The sequence below is a fragment of the Harpia harpyja genome, chromosome 3, assembly GCF_026419915.1.
Source record: "Harpia harpyja isolate bHarHar1 chromosome 3, bHarHar1 primary haplotype, whole genome shotgun sequence".
NCBI classification, from domain to species: Eukaryota; Metazoa; Chordata; class Aves; order Accipitriformes; family Accipitridae; genus Harpia; species Harpia harpyja.
In genome coordinates, this window is record NC_068942.1 from 47,029,294 (window position 1) to 47,046,719 (window position 17,426).

At 38.2% G+C, this 17,426-nt stretch overlaps 1 protein-coding gene across 1 annotated transcript; it reads left to right on the forward strand.

The window, feature by feature from the left end:
- The first annotated feature begins 7,108 nt into the window (after window positions 1–7,108).
- On the forward strand, window positions 7,109–17,393 carry EMC7 (ER membrane protein complex subunit 7). Its single transcript, XM_052782466.1, has 5 exons — window positions 7,109–7,363; window positions 10,442–10,561; window positions 12,601–12,739; window positions 13,257–13,337; window positions 15,465–17,393. The coding sequence occupies exons 1-5, from the start codon at window positions 7,128–7,130 to the stop codon at window positions 15,615–15,617; spliced, it is 729 nt and encodes a 242-aa protein (XP_052638426.1). The 5' UTR covers window positions 7,109–7,127; the 3' UTR covers window positions 15,618–17,393.
- Window positions 17,394–17,426: the final 33 nt, after the last annotated feature.

Below are 17,426 nucleotides of genomic sequence, written 5' to 3' on the forward strand. Positions count from 1 at the left end.
TCTGAGAAGTGGCAAATCCTGCTTCAGGCTGAACTATTAAAGTAAAAAAAAAAGTATAATATAGAAAGAATCACTGTATTCCCATAGGACTCTTATTTACCTCTAGTCTAAGGTTGACATAGATAAATATATTTGAGTCAAACAGGAAGTACTGCTACTTACTGCAAAGCTGCTAATCATGTTGCTTTAATGAAGCTGTTTAACACATTGAATAGCAATGTAACAACGCATAGAAAATTAGCTTGTTTGCCATTGATTAATGATAGATAATGTGTGCAATTCACTATAGTGGTTCATTTGAGCAATTCTCTGTGGTTGTACTAACTCAGGCTCATCAAGGCAAGTCTTTACTTGCACAGTCTGATGATTCAGCATAAAAGCCCACACAAATAGGAATGCCCTTTAAGCATAAAACCAGGATTCATATTTAGCTTTCTTACAGTGTAATAGAGGTGTAATGCACCTCCAAAGAATTCAGATAAGGCAGAGATTTAAAGGTAGAAGAACAAAAGTTGCTTATTTCAATAATGGCTTGAAAATAGTTACATAAGAATCACAAGCCAATACAGTAAAATAAGACAACAGGAAAAAGCTGTGTGCAGTTATTCTTCTAAGTGTTGAATTTCAAAGCAGCAGCAGCTGGTAAACTCCCTCAGGTATCAGCTGTGCATGTATAAGGTTATATATATCTCAAATGCCAGTCTTGTACAAGAAAGGTATGTACAGAGGAACTTAAAGCCAAGGAGAGTTACAGTTCTTGGCTTCTCAAGAGCAGCCAGAATGTGTTTGTTTAAAAAAAAAAAAAGGTTTCTACAGCTACTGCTGAAGATGACAAGCAGTAGAAGTAGCTAAAGCTTCAGAAAAAAAACAGCACTGCAGAAACATTTCTTCATTTCTGAGATCAAGAAATAGCCAACTGAATTCAGAGCCACTGTAATTTTCTATAGATAAGAGAATGAGTTGAAGGCCCAGCTTTGTTTCTTTTGCTTTGTCAAATAGTAAAAGTGCATGGGTTTTACTACTTCCATATTTAGTTTGAATCCAGATTTGCTAACAGTACACACTGTAATAGTTTTTGTAACAACATGTTTAATACACCAAAGAGAATGGTTATCATCTACAAAATGCCGCTCCAATTACAATTGCATTATTTTACATCATTTATAGTGGGACTTAAAAGTATAATAAAGACCCCCCCAAAAAATTAAGGACGGATGAGCTTTGAAATGGTGCAAATCAATCTTTAGCGGCCTTTGGTCAATCACCCCCTTGAAAACCAGCATAGAGTTTCATGATAGGCCAGAAATGCCTAAACTTCCAGACAGAAGGTGGCTTTGTGCTGCTTTTGGCCTTTATTGCTTCAGTTTCTCCTAGCACAGAAGCAACTGTAGCATAATTTAAGCAACTTCTTAAGGTGCTCTGAATTACAGCAGCCCTTTGTATGCTGGACACAGGATTTCCCAGACTCTGTGGGGCAGACAACTTGCAGGCCTGCTTTGACTGTGAATGTGTCAATTGGTTCCTGAACAGGATTCTCTCTGGTAGAAGGTCCTACCAAAGTGCTTGCAGCTGCTTTGTGTTGCTCTGACCTCCCGTCTGGTGTGAAACAATTTTACACAGCATGTGAACAACTTCTTGAGTTTGAAATACAAAGAAAGGAATGACATTTTGCGGTGGTCTAATACCAATACTGCAGTAAAGCAAAAAAATACTTCCGTATGTCATTCCGTAAAGGATGTGATAATGCTATATTATGTGGAGGCCACCTTGTGGAAGTAGGATCCAGATATAAAAAACAACACAGCATTTAGGTTGCATACCAAGGAATAAGGATTTTAAATTGCTTGTATTTTTGGAAACCAAATGGCACAGTGATGTGTCATTCTAGCCTTATGTGAATTATTACAGGTGGTGTCTGTACAGGCAACAACACAGGAATCTGAGGATGTGTGTAGCACTGTTCTGCATGGCATTGCTTCTTACATAGTCAGCTTAATGGATGCTGTAGTTCTTAAAACGTGCTGCTTGCGTGGTTTCTGCACAATTGCTGCTTAACAGATATAGGGACAAATTTTACAGTGAACAGGAGCAGATGAGTATTGCAAAGTACTGTAAAACCAACTTCCAGGTTACCATCATGTTACACCTGTATTTGTTCTGCTTGCAAGAGGGGATCTGGAAATTTTTACAGGAGGAAAATTATGCTCCTTTTCCCTGCGCTTAAGCTAGTAATTAAATTTCTTCCACCAAAGAATGAAATTTGAGTTCAGTAAAGATCAGTTCAGTCAATTGCAACCAGACAAAACTGGTTATTGTCTGGCAGTCTCAATGTCAGGGTTTGCTAATTCCTATGAAGAGTGTACTGAAGTAGTATCCTGTTTATGTTTTTGGACATATATTATCAGAAAGGTGGAAACAATTCACTCCTGGGGAAAAAAAAAGTCCTCAAGTTGGGGGTGGAAAATGGAGGTAAGGTAAACCTGATGGCAGCCTGAGTACCTTTGTGCCCCAACTCAGAAGTAGGACCCTCTCAGGTCATTTTACATTCAGGACAGCACAAAGACTGTCACTGAATCCAGGCTGCAATCCTGACTTGTTCTGTACATGTTCTTATGTTAAACTAAGTAAACGTTTCTAGTGTAGCACTGTAAATTGCCAGTAGATGGCAAAATGATTCCATCCTACAATAAATTTTATTTAAAAAAAAAAATCAGTGCTGAAGGAAATATGCTGCACAATTTTTGTTAATTCTGTTTAATCATAGTAAAGCTTGTGAAGGAGAGAGCTCAGTAAATGAGTTACCTTGCTGTGGCCTTTTACAGTACCTTTATGCTGAATTCTTCCATCTACCTTCAGTTTGTGTATTCTCATAGATCTGCTTGCTTGGGTGGGCATTTTGATTTCTTCTCACCTCTAATTAGTTTCTCAAAAAAAAAAAAAAAAAGGATGTAGGTATGAGTATTCTGATGCACATATTATTTATTCTTCGTATCAGCCAGGTCTGTCTTTACTTCCACTGAACGTTTGTGAACTAGCATTGCTCATCTGGTGCACTGGGTGTTACCTGTATTGGGGGACTGACTCAAAGACTACAGTAAGATTAGAAGCAGATGGCTGAAGCTGCTCCCTGCTTGTCTGCTGAAAGTCAACAGCTTTGCTTATTGCTGCCTGAATCATACACAAAACAGATTGTGGGTTGCTGCTCTTTGTGGTCCAGTGTATTAAAGTACACCAGTATCAATGACAGGATCATGTTCATTTTCAAAAGCAAATATTTAAATACTAGCCAAGGTGCTCTCAGCTTTATAGAAAGAGAAGTTTTCAGAGCAATTGCACTGAAATGTTCAAAGGTGAACGAAATGCTTTACTAATGGTCAACTACAAGCAAAAAGTCTATATAGCAAGTTTTGCTAGCAGTCTGACTGTGAAAAGGATTCAGCACAAAAATAAGTTCTGCTACACTTTTTGTAAACTCCTTTCACCCTCAGGGGAGAAAAAACCTCTCTTGCTACTTAAAGAGTAGCTACCAGTATGCCAGACTACATGATTCTCTGTAAATGGCTGTGATGCTCATGGATTTTGATGTTGCATTTGGAGAGCCCAGAGGGATTTAATGGGTCTCCTCAGCTTTTTCAGTTTGTACATGAAACCGGAAGTGACAAGAATCTGGAGATGTGGATTTCAGTGTTATCAATGTGATGGCATTACATTAGTCTAGACCTCCTCTTTGTTCAATCCATTAGGGACTGTCAGCTCTCATCCATCTGGCTGACAGTTCTGTGGCATTAGCGACAGCTGGTTGAAGTAACTCAGACAAACCTGAGAATTTGCTTGTGAGCAGGTTAGAACTTCTAAGAAACTTGCCAGTTTCTACGTAGCTGTTACTCAGGGAGTGAATCCATCAATGAAGAGACAGCTATAAACATGGAGGTCATCCTTGATTGCACTTTCAGGAGGCTGATGGAATTGTTCAGTTGTTTCAATTGAACTGAAACTGTGGCTTAGCAGTTTTTTATCTGTCTTCTGATCAGGGATTCACTTGACATCAAGCTGCAGACACAACTTTGCTAGTAGTGAAATTCCTTCCAGAAAAAAACCAGGTAGCATCTACTGGATGATGTACTGAGAAAACGAGTAGTTGGTTATATTTTGATAAATTTATACCCAGACACTTTTATTTCTTTGTTTCCACTGCTTTTGTTCTGGGATTTGTTCTTTTTACCTAGAAGGCAAACACCCACAGCATGATATTAAAACTCACAAATGGCATTGTGCAATCCACTCAAAAGAGATGCTGTTATAGCTAGTCTTAATTGAAAAGGCAGTAATTAACCAAATTAATTATTTTCTTAGTTGTATACACTTAAAAATAGGGTAACTGATGTATCTGTTTTTATGAAATAGTACTATTAATATGTAAAGAAGCTGTACAGTGAGAGGAAAAGGGCCTGTTTACCTAACATTAAAAAGGTTGCATGCCTATATATGCAAAGTTTCTAATAGCTGTATTAAGATATGCCTCTGCAATGAAAGCTGCACCCACAGTCAGGATTTCTACATGAGGGTGGGATTCTAGCCAAGAGGCTGTTTAAGTAACTTGTCAGTTTGTTAGGAGGATGATACAGAGAGAAGCTTCCTGGATTAGAGTATGAAAGAACAAATGAGGTTTTCTTTTCTTTGGGTTCAGGAGGATTTAAACCAAGTAACTGTATTATCTAGGTTATAAAAATAAATTCTTTGATTAAGGATTTCCTCAAAACTGGAGGACATGACCATTCTATGTGGTCTGACAGCATCCTAATACAGGTGCTTGAGGATATTTTAAAAATAGGAGCATTTTTACACTAACGGCATATAAAAGCTAGCAACATGAGATGTCACTGTGAAGATGATGTCTTTCTGTGGTGTTATACTGGTGTCGTGGTTTAACCCCAGCCAGCAACTAAGCACCACGCAGCCACTCACTCACTTCCCCCCCACACCCAGTGGGATGGGGGAGAAAATCAGGAAAAGAGTAAAACTTGTGGGTTGAGATAAGAACGGTTTAACAGAACAGAAAAGAGGAAACTAATAATGATAATAACACTAAAAAAATGACAATAGTAATAATAAAATGATTAGAATATACAAGTGATGCACAATGCAGTTGCTCACCACCTGCCCAGTTAGTCCCAGAGTGGTGATCCCCCCACTCCCCCCAGTTTCTATACTAGATGTGATGTCACATGGTATGCAATACCCCGTTGGCCAATTTGGGTCAGCTGCCCTGGCTGTGTCCCCTCCCAACTTCTTGTGCCCCTCCAGCTTTCTTGCTGGCTGGGCATCAGAAGCTGAAAATCCTTGACTTTAGACTAAACATTACTTAGCAACAATTGAAAACATCAGTGTCATCGACATTCTTCTCATACTTAACTCAAAAACATAGCACTGTACCAGCTACTAGGAAGACAATTAACTCTGTCCCAGCTGAAACCAGGACAACTGGCAACAGCGTTTTGTCTCTGGCTTTAACATACATCCTACTGCTTAGTGATTCTATTGGTAAGTACTTGCTTCATTAACAAAAACTGAAAAAAGTAATGCTCAAAGTTACTCAATTCAGAGTTCATTTCTAGCATTCATAGGTTTCCACCCACAAAACTGCTGGAGTTTCTTGCTCTTGTGAATTTGTGACAGAAGAACCTCATTGATCATGTCTTCCTGGTTGTCTCCAAAGTAGAGACATCTCAAAAATACTACCAGCGAAATAATTCACATTATCCCACTCACATGAGGTGACATACGCTTTCAAAATCATGCCTAGTATAATATGATGTTTTTATTGAGTATCAGCTGATGACCAGGTTCATCACCTCTAACATAATCATGCTTAATAATTAAATAATGTTTTAAATGTGTTCAGTAATTAACTCTGACATAAGTAAGAGAGGTAAAAAGGAAGCAAGTGTAGCCACAACGTGCCAATGAAATGTGTATGACATAACAGGACATGCTGTGTAAAGGGAAAATAGGGGTAGGGAAGGTATTACAGCCCTCTTGGTTTCTCCTGTAACTCTGTGCTTGCCTGCCGAGTAACAGATTTTCATACTATTGTACTGTCAACAAGTTCTAGTTATTCATCAGAAGCAAACTGTAGTACTATAAATCAAAAAGATGACACTTTAGGCCTTGATTAAATGACCAATTTTAAGCTTTTTCTTTTGTAAGCTTTTTTTGACTGTTTCCTAGAAAAAGCTTGATTATTACTCTTTGCATAACTATTAAGCTTTAACTCAAAACTAAAGTGTCTTGATTATAAATGGATCCATCTGTTACCAGGGAAGAAGCATCTACTTTTCACACATTTATGTTCTTCAGGTTCGCGTTTGTGTCCTTCAATGTTTTAAGTAGCAAATTATCTCACCCTTTGTTTTCACTCACAAACTGAAAAACAAAGGAGCCCTCCCTGCCTGTCCAACACCCGCTCCATTTCTCATCTTGGAAGGAGCGAATGGTGTGCGGGGACAGATTATCCAGCTTGCGAGCTACTGGTGCCGCAGGGTCAGAGCGAGCTCCCCAAAACGTTTTTAGCAGCTGTGCCGCTTTTAGGGGCCAAGAGCACCAGCTGCAAGGTCGGGAAGGTCTCCGTGACAGCCAGCCCTATCGCCTCTAGTGAGCGGCACGTGCCCCCGCGGCCTTGCGGGCGCTGTCCCCGAGGTACGGGGCTTCCCCGCAGCCCGCGCTCCTGGACGCGGAGGCGGGCAGCGTCCCGCCGTGCGCAGGCCGAGACGAAGCAGCTCCGAGGGAAGCCCCGGCCGCCCGCTGCTCCGCCGCCGCCCCCGCCCGGGTCAGCCGCCGGCGCTTGGGCCCTGCCGCGCCTCACCCGAGGGAAGCAGCCGGCGCGCTACCGCCGGCCGACGCGTCACGGCCGAAGGGCGTCCCCCGCTCCTATCCGCTCGGGCCGCCCTCTCCCGTGCGCATGCGCGCGGCCTGCGAGCCCTTCCCGCCCGCCAGGCGCGCACGCGCAGCAGGCCGGCGGCCCGGCTCTCCGGGCGGGCTGGGCTCCGGGCTGCCACGGCTGGCGCTCGGCGCGTGCGTGGAAGGCGGCTGCCCGGTGCCGGGAGGGGGGAGGCGGCGGCGGCGGCGTGATGGCGGCGTGGAGCGGGTCCACCTGGCTGGCGCTGCTTTGGCTGCTGGCCTCGCCGCTGCCCGACGGCGCCTGCGGCTCGGAGGCGGCGGGGACAGCGGAGTCGCCGGGCGGCGCGGGCCCTGGGGAGCGGTTTAAGATCGAGGGCCGGGCCGTGGTGCCCGGGGTGAAGCCGCAGGACTGGATCGCGGGGGCCCGGGTGCTGGTGGACGGGGAGGAGCACGTCGGCTTCCTGAAGTGAGCGGCGGGCGGGGCGGGGGGCTTGGTCCCGGCGGGGAAGTAGGCGTCCCTCGCCGGGCTCGGGCCGGTGTCGCCCGGCGCCGCGGGTGCCGCTCGGAGATACCCTCCGCCTACGCGCCCGCCTAGCCTCCCTCCTGCAGTCGCGGCCGTAAGATGGCGGCCGGCTGTGGCAGAGGGGAGCAGGTCACTGCGGGTTAGCGGCCTTGCCCGGGTTAGCAGCGCACAGCTGCGGAGGCGAACACCTCGCGTCCGACTTTGGCTTTGCTTGTCCCTGACTTTGTAAGGCATTGGAAACGGCCGGGCCTGCAGTGGGAACCTGTAGTGCTGTAGGGATTGCTGTTCTCAGCCTCCTGTAGACGTAACCAAATCGGTGACTAAGGCTGCTGGCTTTTCAGCCATCGAAAAGGTGGAACTGAGTTTTAATTTAAAAAAAACACGTTTGCATTAAATTCTGGAGGGTGGTGTTCTCGGCTTTTGCGGGTGCAAATTCTGACACTTTTTTTAAGACCCCCTCCTTAGCTAAGAATTTACTCGTTCTGGAGAAATGTTTGTGGCAAAAAGTGAAGAGTTGTAGTTATCTATTGCAGTACCTGTGAAAAACTTTTTCACTGTACCAGCGAAAGCCATTTCAAGGGATATGGCGTTATTGCTTCACACAAGATCATGCACATGTATGTGGAAGCTGTAAAGAATCACATTAGCAGTCTCAGGTGGTAGTAGGTATATTTAGATTAGCAAAGGATCTAGAGATAATAAGGCATAGAAAATGTCCTCAATTAAGATTGAACTGATCTCATAGTTTGAAGAGTAGAAGCTAATTCTAAAAGAATTTTTGTAATCTTTAGTACAGTATAATACATTCCTTTTAAAATTATGTATTAAAATGAGAAAGTTTATATGGAATTAAGATACACCATCTCATAAATACCAATCATTTTTAATTATTCCCTCCGCTGTAGAAGTTGAACTGAACTTTGACTCTGGGAACTGTCAATAGGTTAACACAACAGATTTTACTCTGCAAAACTTGCAGAATCTTGTCAGTGTAGCACCTGATAAGCCAGTACAACCATGTTGTGGGAGCCTGGCATAATAAGGAGCTGATTTAATAAATACCATGGAGTTGGTAAGCTTCCAAATGCTTGCTTGGAACTTGAGTTGTCTGAAATATGAGGAAATAGTCTTACCTAAGAGCATACCGTATTTATGACAGTGTAACCTAGATACCAAGCTCTATTGATTACATTACTTTGATATGCCTGTTTATAGATGTATCAAATTATATTGATATAACTTAAATCCAAGCAATTAATATTATGTCATTTATTCAGTTTGATAAACATATTTGTAGATGTTGCGCTACCGTAAGCATGGTACTTTTTGGGAAAAGTGCTTTAATGTTGGTTGGGATTTTTTTTGTCACTTGTAATAAGCACAGTACTGGATGGCAGTATATTTATAGTAAGAACTGTGTTAGAATAAAGAACAGTTTTCTTAAATAACAGTGATATTTCAGGCTCAGTAGAAAGACCCTTCACTTTTGGTGACAGATTTAAATGTATTTGGTATATCAGGAGATATATTTGTCACCATCTCTCTGGTAGGTTTTGATTATATATTACGTGGATATCATTCCAGTTATCAAAAAGAGGAAAATAATTATTTGACACAGCAAAGCTGCTTTTTGAGTATTTCAAGAATCATTCTCTAGTACAGGCATTTTTATAAATCTGATTGGTTTCCCCACTGTAACAAAAATGAAACTTTTTTTCTTCTAAAAAGGCAGTGTAGGATAGCAGTATATGAAGTGAGAATTTGCTTTGTCATATAAATAAATCTTTAGAAAAAACCCTAGAATTTTATCCAAAATAATACTCTAAAGAATTAAAAATTAAAAGGAAATTCCTAGGAAAACATCCTTATAGCAGTTGCAGTACAAGATAGTGTAAGCATTCTTGGAGGTTCAAATCATCACGTAAAGTATTAGTGAAACCCATCTACACAGTACTGGTTATATGTCTCCGTGGTGGGAAGGTCCTTAAGTGATATACATCTTTGAGAGAGAGAACTTGTGTGAAGGACGTAAGCACAAAATTCTTTTTGAGGGTTTGCTTTTACAAGGGTTCATTTTTTTTTTTTTTCTGATGCAAGTTTCTGATGTATCAGGTTTTATTACTTTTTTTACCTCTTTGAACAACTTTTTTTTGTCTTAACTTTGACTCTTATTTTTTAGGAGAGGTGTCTTTTATATTAATTGTAAAAGGCTAGATAACACTAACTTTTTCTTCCTGGAAACTTCTGGAAGCATGTAGGAGGAAAACTACAAGCTTCTGTACTTTTAATTCAATAGCAACTGGTACTGAAGCTTTCGAGTATCCTTTTACTAATATTTTCACCAAATATTGAAGTTTCGTATTTTAAAATGCAAATAGTCTGTCTAAAAATCCCTTCTGTGGATATGTTCAGAGCTCTTTGTTTCCTTATTGTTGTGATAGAGCTTTCCAGCGTGGGCTAGTCCTAAAGGGAGCAATTAAAAGTAAAAACCTCTATTTTGCAATAAAGGCACAAACCACAATTTTTGTGCATTGCGAGTCATCTCTAATATCTACCCACACTATGTAGGATGTCAATTTTGGGGTTTTTTTGCTTCCAGCAGAAGTATTGAAGCAAAGTAAACTTCATTGTATGCGTACTGAAGCAAAGTAAACTTCATTGTATGTATTTCAGAAGGAGGAAGGAAGATGTAAGTCATTTGAATACATGAAATCTAACCATTTCAAATCTTACTTTGGCTGTTAAGTTTTCCTCCATCAAGACAATAGCTTGAGGGCATGAGAAAATCTTTAATGTAAATGGTAATTTCTGCTACTGTTGTGGCACACATTGATGAATGACCTTAAGGGGCTTGATATTACGAGTGCTGAGCGATTTAAATTTTCCTTTTGGTCATTGTTGTTATATTAAGATTTATAATATTAAATGATACTATTACAGTTTCTTCTTTCAAACAAATAAAGCACCCTCTCTTGTGTATTGGAGCATATTGAAATGTAGTGGAACTTACTGTTTTTTCAGGACAGATGGAAGTTTTGTGGTTCACGATGTACCTTCAGGATCTTATGTAGTGGAAGTTATATCCCCTGCTCATAAATTTGAGCCTGTGCGAGTCGACATAACTTCAAAAGGCAAAATGAGGTGAGCCTTTCCTGATTTGCTTCTGTATTGATCTATTAAGTATGCCTGACAGCACAGTATAAGAAGTAATGTAGACAGTACTGTAGATCTCATGTTCCATTTCAGATCATGTTTCAGCTTCTTTTAACATCACTTCTGGGAGCACATTTCTTAAAATCCAGTCTCATTTCTTTCTTTGTTTCATATGTATAGCCTTAAATAAGAGGAAATGGATAAAAAGAGTCCTTTTACTTGTTTACTCTTGTTATTTTCTTATGCAGCTATCCTGAAATAAAATCTGGTTAACTGCTTTATCTTTTGCCAATACATTTTTTTTTTCTTCTTCCCTTTTTCCTTTCTTTTTTCGTAAATGTTCTGTCAAGACTTGGCACAATGAAATTCTAATTCTAAATTCCAAAAAATTTCTGTTACATTTCCATAAGATACTCCTTACAGTTACTGGCAAATGCTAGTAGTTGCCAGCCTGCAGTATTTCTGTAGCATTGTTAGCTATTTTTTTATGTTATGGCCAGATAACGTTATCTCTGACAACTATAACTGTGCATCTGTAACTGCACACTATTCAGTAAGTAAAACTATACAGAAAAACAGCTATCCTATCTAATAAGGTGATTTTTGTTTAAATGAATATGTTTGTAGTTCATTTTTCTTTGTTCAGGCGCATATGTATTATCTTCCAGTTTGTCTTTTACAGTATCTTATGAAATATGCTATTATGTTTTAGGAGTACAAACATCAATAAAAACACTGCAGCAGTATTTTTAGGGGAGGTTAAAAATTGAAATCTCAAACTGAAAACAGTGCAAACAGTCTGTTTATAATAATAATAGCACAATTTGTGCTTAGATTTTTTTTTTCCAAGTTTATGAAATTTTTATTTTTGTACTTTGTTAGGCAGTATCTCATTGGCAACAATCAATACATAATAAATACGGAAGGAACTTGGTGAAATAGACACAATAGTGTGTATAACCTCTGACTTAGCACTGTTTTGGTGTCTGAGAACTAGAGGTAACAAATTTGACATTTAAGTAAATTACTAGGGTATGTCTGCAGAGCAACGTACCGGTGGGCTTGACATCTCTACCAGTCAAACAGGTAGGAACTATAGTGAGGAATACAGCTGGGAGATGCGTGAAAAAATGTGATACACGGGGGAAAACGTCAACTGGGCTTTTCTAAGGGAAGTTCTGCCTTAAAAAAAATACTGAAAAAAAAAAAGACAAAACAGCATGTGGATAACAGATGTGTTTGATAAGAGCTACTTGAAAATCTCAAAAGCTTTTGAGGAAAATATGTAGTTACAAGGTAGGAGGGAAGGACATTCTGTGGATGAATATTTGGTGAAAAATTCAGAAGGAATAAATTATTTCTCTTGTAATGGGCAGAAGTCATGCCTGGAGTTGCTCAAGGCGGGTAAATATTCATAAATCATGAAAAATGGGTGAAGAGTGACAAAGTTAGATGATAGTACCAAGTAACTATCTAAATACTAGGCCCAAGTGAAGAATACTAGTGAAGAACTATCAAAAGACCTTGTAAAATAAAAAAGACTGAGATTCAGTATTGATAAATGCAAATTATGATAAATTGCACTGAGGGGAAAAGGTAGTATTAACTTCATATATAAATAAATAATTGTTGCCCAGAGCAAACTCTGTTTAAGCTACGCTACACTGTTCAAAGCTGTACCTTCTCTTTAAACATTGTTGCTTTTCTTGCTCCTTACCAAGGTAAGAAAAAATGTTTTGCAAAAGTCACATTTGAAAAAATAGTTCTGATGTTTCTGATCTGCAAGTCTGTTTTCCATATCAAGCCTAATAGCTAGCCTGGAAAAAAGGTAAAGTATCATTTGATTCCATAAAGTATGCTGCTGAGAGAAATTAGCTTCTGAAAAGTGAAGCCTATCTGACACTGCCTCGCAGATGGTTTTGTGTGTAGTCTATTATTAAAACTTTGTTTGGAATATTATTAAATTACTGTTATTTTTTGTTAGAGATTGTATTTATATTTTTAATTATTTACATTTTGCTTATTAGAGCAAGATATGTGAATTACATTAAAACCTCTGAAGTTGTCAGGCTGCCATACCCACTCCAGATGAAATCTTCTGGACCTCCTTCATACTTTATAAAGAGGGAATCTTGGGGGTGGACAGATTTCCTCATGAACCCTATGGTACGTACAAGCAACACACAAAGGTTAAAAGTATGCTAAGGATCCAAATATAACTATCCTTCAGAATACCAGGAGTAAAACAATTGAGAAAACATGTGCACGCTTTGCTCTTCTGAGAGGATTGTTTTTTCTTTGGTTTTTATGTGTTTACAAATAGAAGGTTTTTCTATGATCTCTCCTCCCCTGTATACTCACTCCATTAACGTATGTCCTCTGAAAATAGCCCATAGTCTGGTCTAGTAGTGTGGAGATCAACATGTTGCGAGATTGTAGTTATAACAATTGAAAGTGATAACAAGCATCTACTTTAATGGTCCAACTTTGAAATCTATTGTTTAAAACATAATACTTCCTTACCAGTTTTCTTGTGTGACAAGTGGATTGCTGTTACTGGGTTACTGACTCAGAATGCAGTAGTTCGAGAATTTGGCTGTTTAGCTAAAGCTTTATGTCAGTATGTCTAAAAATGTCTGGAGCAACAAATAAGCTGAAGAAGTATTTGCTGTTTTCTGTGTAGGTGATGATGATGGTTCTTCCATTACTGATATTTGTGCTTTTGCCTAAAGTTGTCAACACCAGTGATCCTGATATGAGACGGGTAAGTACGTTCAATTGATACAGATACAGAGAACAAAGATAATGAGATTTTAAGGTACAGAAAAGTAATAAAAACAAACCTGGACTTTTAAAGAAGTCTTAATGGGCATCATTTATTCAGTTAATACAGTGTTGCTGTTCTAACAATGAATTCTAACATTTCCAACTCATGAATTTGCTGTTAAACAGCACAACACAGAATTAAATTGTTTGGCACAGCTTTGAAAGTATTACAGTATGAATGGTGTTTTCCTGAGTTTTAGAGCAATAAATATGATTTCTCAAAGGCTATTTTTTCTGTAGATTTCCAATGCACTATGCTTAAGCCTAGCACTTTGGGTTTAGACATAATTTAATAAGTGTCAGGTGTGTTGAGAAGAATATGATGTGGGGTTCTCTTACCCATCAACCTAAATCACATAGTTTACAAGACTGTTAAATCCAGATGTCACAATAGTGTATATGATATGGAGTCTTAATGTAGTCAATAAATTATCTGATTTATTGTTGTTTCATCATGCAAAATACTGAATAGCAGAAGGCTAGGACAAAATGGAGATTCAAGGTGTTTGTTAAATCTTTTAGTATTTTTAGAAGTATTCCTTGTCTGTCTTGGTGGCTGCTTTTTGAGGGTTTTGTTAATTTAAACTCCTTTTCCTCTAAATGACCACTGTCTTCAGTAGTACTTTATAGGTGTCTGAGTCTTTTTTTTTTTTTTTTTTTTTTTTTTTTTAAGTAATACCTATAAAAAGCATAGCAGAGCTATGTAATGCTTTTTTGGCTTTAATTTTGATTGAAAATAGCATACAAAGATATACTAGATATCTGTGGCATGTTCTTCAAACCAAGCTGAACTTTAGAAGTTGAATTTTAAAAAAATCACTTATTCCTTTTTTCACTGATCTGACACTGCTTACAGACAGTCCATTCTGATGGTAAACCATCAGAACTTCTGATGATTTAGTTGTTACTAGCTGACTGATAGGACTTGTTAAGGAGAAATTTTAAGTTGAAGGAATCTTGCTTGTAATTTAAATTAAAGAATAGGAGAAGGTAGTTTTTAAGAATTCGGTTGTAATAGCATTCTCTAGATGACCATGTATTAAATTCTTAAGTGTATATCCATACTTTCTCCAGTTTGCTTGTAGAGGTTATGGAGCTTGTATTACATTTTTCAGGTTAGCTTGTTTTTTTCTTTATGGAATCAGCACAGTACTAGTTTATACAGAAACTTAATGATTTAGTTACTGTGCTTGTTGTAGAGGCATTAAGTACAGATGTAGTATAGATGCAATAGTAACGAAGGCTACCATAACAGCTTTTGCTTTGTTTGTACCTTGAAGACAGTTAAAGCTGTATCATGCTGAATGGTAACCAGAAGAGCAAGGTGACAATCCCACATTAAATTGGCAGTTACTATAAGCGTTATCACATTGTAGATGTGCAGTTCAGCTGTTGTATGCATTAAAAGTACTTCAGGATTTGTTTGTTTTAAACCGTACTAATTAGTCTCGTAGAGCCACTATGCTAAACTCTAAAGTTACATTAAGCTTAGCTGGATATACGGTCTCATATTAAAATCCTTCCTTTCATGAAACAAAGAAAACTTAGCTGCTGTACACTAATAGCTTGATGTTACAAAGTAGGGCAATAAAAATAGCTAATCCCTTCAAACAGCTTCAAAAATTTGTTAGATTTAGCATAAATAATACTAATTTGAAAATACAAAAGTATGTGAAATCTGTAAGAACACAGATCTGAAAATCTAAACAAAAGCTTAAATTTTAAAATGGAGGAAGGTAATGCTGAAAATAAATAATGGCATTTTTTTCTTTTAGATTTTTTTTTTTTTTTAATTGGGTGGTTGCCCTGTAAAGCTGCTTAAGACATGGTTACCTTTTTCCGTACACCAGTGCTTTTAGTTTGGGGGTTTTATGTTTCTGTGTGTAGCTGGGCATTTGGCTGTGGTTGCATGAAAATACGTAGCAATATGTACCCTGGAGGACTACAAATAGTAAAACAGTATTTGGGAAAATCTGGCATCTTTCTGATATGATCTTTCAACTGATGCCTTAGAAACAGCCAGAACTGTTATGAGCTATTAAGGTTATCTAATCTTTGCACACAGGAAATGGAGCAATCAATGAACATGCTGAATTCCAACCATGAGCTGCCAGATGTCTCCGAATTCATGACAAGACTTTTCTCTTCAAAATCTTCCAGCAAGTCTGGTAGTAGCAGCAGTAAAGCAGGGAAAAGTAGTTCTGGAAAAAGGAGGTAGTTAAGTCTTCCTCCTAAGCCTGAGTTTGCACAACTGTTTGTTATGTGGTATCATGTTTATTTGTCTTGAAAGATCAAAAAGCCACTACTGTAAACTTTAATCAGGCACAAAATACGGTATGCTACAACTGTGGTGTGTAGCTTTTTTTAGTCTATATAAGCTGTTTTGTACTTGACGGTAAGCAAAAGAGGACATGGCTTCAATACTGTATCTGTATAAAGTTATTCATGATACTGAATTAACTATATTGTTCTGTAGAGAATGATTGTAAATTATATGATGTGCTAAACTGTAATGAATGTCTTAATCATAAGACAATGTATAAAAAAATTTCAAAGATAGTAGAAGTGGAGTTCAATCTTAAGATGGCTTTAATGTTTTATACTTGCTATTGAGTTCTGAAATGAACAAATTCTTTCAAAATTGAGTTGTGGGTTTACTGAGTATGTCATTTGCTTTTTCAGCTTGTTGTATGTGTTACTTATAAAATGATTTTATTTTACATTGTTTGCTGTCTGTACACTTTAGTTCACAGACTTTCCACTTTTTATTGCCCAGTTTGATTCTGATCTACTTTCTGCTAAAAACTCTGGGCGGGGAAGAAATGCAAAGCATCGTGCATCAGAAAGTCTTTTAAGCTCTGTTAAGTTAATTATGAATCCAAGGTATCTATGTAACATGATGAACATTTATCTTGGATCTTCCCTTTCTAAATCACATGTATCTCTTCTGCAACACTTCAGGTTCTTAGTTTTCTGTGTGCTGTGCATTCATCTTATCAGTGGTATGATTTGAGGCCAAATAATACAGAACAAAATGTTTAAAATGAAAGAAAAAAACAAAAAGGGTAGTAGGAAGGTAAATCCCACTAATTTTTTAAATTATGTTCCAAAGTATATGACTATCTCTAGGTATGCTAAGTCACTGGCAGAACTTTGAGCATGCCTGTGTGTCTGTAGTGCAGTATCTTTTCAAGCTACCCAGTAACTTCAGAGAAAAGTTGAAAAAAATTGTTCTCCACTAGATGAACATTTGCAAATTTACAATGACAGCAACACCTGCCAAACCCCATTAGCAACTGTCCATAAATTTATTTTGTTTTGTTTTAGCATGAATGCTGTTCCTTTCTATTTTTAGAATTGCTAACTTCTTAGGTGACAGTATCCATGCAGTATGGGTAATGTATATCTGATTCCAAAAATGGTATTTAACATTCACCTAAAGTATACCTGAAGTGTTTATTTGTTCTGCCAAACACTTAGGAGGACTATGAATTGTCTTAGATTACATACTTAGAAGTATGCTATGAAACAAAAGCTGCAAAATAATAAGTACTCGTTCATAGGATTAAGTCAACTTTTAAGATGTTGGAGAAGAAATAAACCAATGGTTTTTGGACAATGAAAGATTTCAGTCTTTGTAAAATAAGCTGCACATTTTTGGTCTTGTTTTTTGTTTTGCTTGAATGGTCTTTTTGTTTTGTATATTAAGTGAAACACATACAATAGAGACAAGAGGATATTTGGATATTGTTGCCAGAAGGATTTACTGAAATGAGTGTCATGTTGCCTTTGCAAAAAACAAACAAACAAAAAAATCAAAAAACTCCTCTTTCAGCAGTATCTTACTGAAAAATTCATAGGGAAAATGGGGAACAGTTCTTTGAAGATGGAGCGATTAGCTTTGTTACTATGCTGTCCTGGAAAGTACAAGCCACAAGTTACTTTTGTTTAACAGTAATTAGAATGACAATTAAATTGCATTAACTTGTTTTAATCACAGTTTGTTCAGTCGTTAATCATACTGATG

Bases quoted from the DNA above. Each gene is read 5' to 3' on its own strand.
- EMC7 (XM_052782466.1), top strand. From the start codon at position 7,128: ATGGCGGCGTGGAGCGGGTCCACCTGGCTGGCGCTGCTTTGGCTGCTG. The intron at 12,740-13,256 runs GTACGTACAAGC...TTTTCTGTGTAG, and splicing joins ATTTCCTCATGAACCCTATG to GTGATGATGATGGTTCTTCC. The intron at 13,338-15,464 runs GTAAGTACGTTC...CTTTGCACACAG, and splicing joins GTGATCCTGATATGAGACGG to GAAATGGAGCAATCAATGAA.